The sequence below is a fragment of the Helicoverpa zea genome, chromosome 28 (assembly GCF_022581195.2).
Source record: "Helicoverpa zea isolate HzStark_Cry1AcR chromosome 28, ilHelZeax1.1, whole genome shotgun sequence".
NCBI lineage: Eukaryota > Metazoa > Arthropoda > Insecta > Lepidoptera > Noctuidae > Helicoverpa > Helicoverpa zea.
In genome coordinates, this window is record NC_061479.1 from 7,059,608 (window position 1) to 7,063,919 (window position 4,312).

Here is a 4,312-nt window from a genome sequence, read left to right on the forward strand (position 1 = left end):
TGTCAGATTGTCGACGTAAACAAACGACGGCGATTTCCGCTATTTATTGTTTATTTTTAAATTAAATTCAAATAATAAACATGTCATCTCACAACGTGAACGTTTGCGACATCACCGACGACGTCAAGGAGGTGTTGAAGAAGTTCCGATTTCAGAAACACACGACTAATTCTGCGCTGATACTGAAGGTACTTTTGAGATCGTTTTTGTTATTTATTTTTTGTTGTACTACTCTAAGAAGGTCTTAGAACGGTTGTATAACTATTCTTTTGTAAGTACAGTAAGTTTTTGGGTGTATTTTTCCGTAATTACCGTAATTGTTCAGGTCCATTGGGCCTGAGTCATTCGACCATATCTTCGTACTTACGTCACTGTTCGTGATATTAAAGTACTTGTACAGGAATTGCTTATTATTTTATTTAGTACAAATGAATCATAGTGAGATTGCAGTTTATTTTGTGCCTAGTCTTTGGTTTATACTGCGGTTACTCTGTGGCCTGTATTTTGCATTATAAACGTGTATTTATTCACTACTAACTATTTTCTAAAGCTTTCTTGTTATCCTGAGGTAGAGAAGAAGCAATAGTAACAATAAGTCTAACAACTATCTCAATCATTTATACATCTTATGTGCCCATTTCTAACTAAGTAAATAATGTTTGATTGTTGTTATGCCAAGCACAAATGTATATCTTGTGTGTATAATAAAGATAACATACTTTAATTAAGAGTGGGATTGGCAGAATCTTACTGACTAAAACCCATCTTGTTTCTTCTGGAGACCTTTGTGTACCAGGTCCATAGTAAATAATATGAATAATCCCAGATCTATCTATGAAAATTCTGAGTACTTAAACTTTTTTAAAATTAGGGTCTGCCTAGCCCTTTCTTAACTGTGTAAGGACCGATCCTTCCATTCTAAATAGATGCAGTTAGCACCAGTGTTTTATATGACTGCCTATCTGACCTCCTCAAACCAGTTACCTTTAGACTGGAAGCCGACCCCAACATATTTGGGAAAAAGACCGAGGATGGATGAATAACAATTAAATAATTAATATAACATTAGTCATGGCTAAGTCAAGATATGTTTACTAATATCACATAGCAAGGCATTGTGGTCTAGCAATGTGTAATCCTTTGTGTTTCTACTTATTGCATATCTATGCTTCTATACTATCTATATGTATATGCTAATGTACTATTTAAAGTAGTTTGTTTGTTTGCTTGAACAAGCTAATCTCAGGAACTACTGGACAGATTTAAAAAAATATTTCAGTGTTAGATAGCTCATTTATCAAAGAAAGCTATTTATGTGGGATAGTGGAGAAGTTCCCACAGGGCGCAGGTGAAACCGCATGCAGAACCTAGTTAAGACTATAAACGCGAAAGTGTGTTTGTATAGAGATACAAATGGATATTGGTTCCTCTATCACACAAAACCTACCTAATGGACTTTGATGAAACTTGGCAATAAAATAACTTATACATACATGTATTGGTATAACATATAGGCTACTTTTTATCCTGATTCAGTATGTAATTCCTTCAGGAAGTGGATGACACCTGGGAGTTGCTGGGGAGTTTGTTCCACCACTTCTTCCTAGCAAAAACACATAGGAAGTGGTGAAGGCTGGCCGTTTTGGGGGCTGTGTTTTGTAAAAAAAAATTGACGTTCAGAAAGTGCTGTTTTGCAGTCAAGTCTGTTTAAATGATATTTGATTTTACTGTTGACACAGTGACGAACAGCTGGTACTACTGTAATGTACCTACCACAATTTTCAGGTGAACAGAGAGAAGCAGACGCTGGAGGTAGACGAGGAGTTGGAGAATGTGGAACTTGAGGATCTTCAGGATACGCTGCCTTCTCATCAGCCACGGTTCATTGTGTACAGGTGAGCACTATCATACTCAGTCTATTGCAGTCTTGGTTCTAAAGTAATATTGTAAAGACAATCCATAAACTGGTACAGTAGACTGCACATCAGTGGTAACTGTCATGCACCTTAACTCAATAGTAATAAGTACGATTTTCCTATAAAACTATTACCACTGACCTGAAGACTGTACAGTTGGCGCCCAATAACTTTGACAGACTGAAGTTGAATCCTTGTGCATATCTTTGGTGAGAATTGAACTATTATTAACTTCACAAAAATCTAAAAATCTGAACTAAAAACTATTGAGGAACGTTGGCGCGAACAGAACTATTAGTCCCATGGATATACAAATTTTCACAATTAATGACAATCAATCAATTTAATCATTATTTTGATATTTGTGTAAAAAGTCCTATCAAGACGGTTTTCTTTTTGGGAATCAAGATGGGTGTGCCCTACAGGGTCCATATTGTTTCTTATCATAATGTACCACCTGTATAACATATGTAATGCTAATAAAGAATTGAGTATTGAGTATTTATGCTAAGTGCCTTATTGATGCCTTAATGGAGGTCAGATTAAAACGATAAACTATAATATCCCAGCTACAAGTTGGAGCATGACGACGGACGCGTGTCGTTCCCGATGTGCTTCATCTTCTACACGCCCAGGGACGCGCACATGGAGCTGCAGGTATGACTACTCAAAACTTATGATTTCATTTAATTTATTATACCTTTACAGTGGACCTTCAAAAACTCAGTCTCTGGCTAGTCAGATACGCTTGTCACTTGAGAACAGCCGCCATAGCCGATAATCGGTTAGCAGTGTTTCCCAAAGTGGGCGATAACGCCCCCTTGTGGGCGCTGCAGGTCTCAAAGGGGGCGGTAAGAGACCCAGAAAGAAAATGGGGGCGTTGTGTAGAGGCCTGGGGGGTTATTTGTAATTTTATTTAGCTAGGAGGCCTCTTCGGCAACGACTGCATGAGCTCTCGACTCTCAACAACAACTTGTGAACATCAACTAATATGAATTAAAAGATTGCTCAAACTCGGTTCTACATTTCTCTCCGCGTAGTTCATATATCTGTCCTATTTTATTGAATACAGAAAAAATTAAAATCATGTCAATGTCAATCGGTCGCTCCCTTTCGTAATTCAAGTAGACACAAACAAACAAATAAAAAGGTAACAGACACACTTTCGAAGAAGTTATAATGGTAAATAGGTGAAAAACCGGCCAAGTGCGAGTCGGACTCGCGCACGAAGGGTTCCGTACCAGAGTAAAAATGAGCAAAAAAATTATGTTTGTTGTATGGGAGCCCCCCAAAATATTTATTTTATTCTAGTTTTCAGTATTTTTTGTTATAGCGGCAACCGAAAAACATCATTTATGAAAATTCTCTAACTATCACGGTTCATGAGATACAGCCTGGTGACAGACGGACGGACGTACGGACGGACGGAGGGACAGAGGAGCGAAAACAATAGGGTCCCGTTTTACCCTTTGGGTACGGAACCCTAAAAAATGGGGGCGCTAAAAAAATATTTATTCTCAAAGTGGGCAGTAGACAAAATAAGTTTGGGAACCACACCACTGGGTTAGGAGGACATCATGATCATCATCTACATTTAGACTATACTCAAATATTACTGTAGGGATATGTTGTCAAATCCGAACTGTAGGCAAAAAAGCATGCGCATTAAAATATCTCTAGCCAAGACACCTGGCTATACCTAATACCAAAAATATTATAACATACTTATAAACATTTGCTTTGATCAGTCAAGTGTTTTGTCGGATTAGCAGGTTTATTGTTTTGTAGCAAAACAAACATATATTTTGTAAATCACCGAATGCGCCTAATTTATGTAGGTCCTGTCGTAGTGGAAAGTGTAACGGAGTGTCATCATCAGGAAAATTCTTGCAACTTTTACTTAAGATTTTCCTAACTTTCGGCAAAAATCTTCACATGTATGTTATTTTATCCATCGTTTTCAGGTAATGTACGCGGGCACGCAGCGGGCGCTGGCGGCCGCAGTGGGCGCGCCTCGTCTGCTCGAAGTGCGCGAGATCGACGAGCTCACCGCCGACTGGCTGCAGGAGAAACTCAAGAAGTAAACACAAGTGCACACGAAATTACACCTTATGTACTTGTGGTGGTGAGTCAAAGTCGTATGCAGATGTTTTTGCTATAAAAATGGTAATAATTTGCTGAATTCTGAGTCAAGTTTTTTTATGTACAGTCGGCCACAAAATTCTGTGAACACAAACAAAATTATAAAATTTTTTGAACACCAACAATCTGTGTACTTGGATCTGCGACTGCATTAATTCTCTGCTGTTCAAATTATTTTGTTCAGTAGTTGTTGTAACGGTGATTTTTTAATTTTAGGTATTTTTTTGTGTTCATGGAGTTTTGTTACTGATCGC

General features: G+C 37.9%; 1 protein-coding gene across 1 annotated transcript; it reads left to right on the plus strand.

Annotated features, from left to right (window-relative positions):
• Window positions 1–4,312, plus strand: LOC124643684 (glia maturation factor beta). Its single transcript, XM_047182721.1, has 4 exons — window positions 1–188; window positions 1,786–1,895; window positions 2,486–2,573; window positions 3,881–4,312. The coding sequence occupies exons 1-4, from the start codon at window positions 81–83 to the stop codon at window positions 3,998–4,000; spliced, it is 426 nt and encodes a 141-aa protein (XP_047038677.1). The 5' UTR covers window positions 1–80; the 3' UTR covers window positions 4,001–4,312.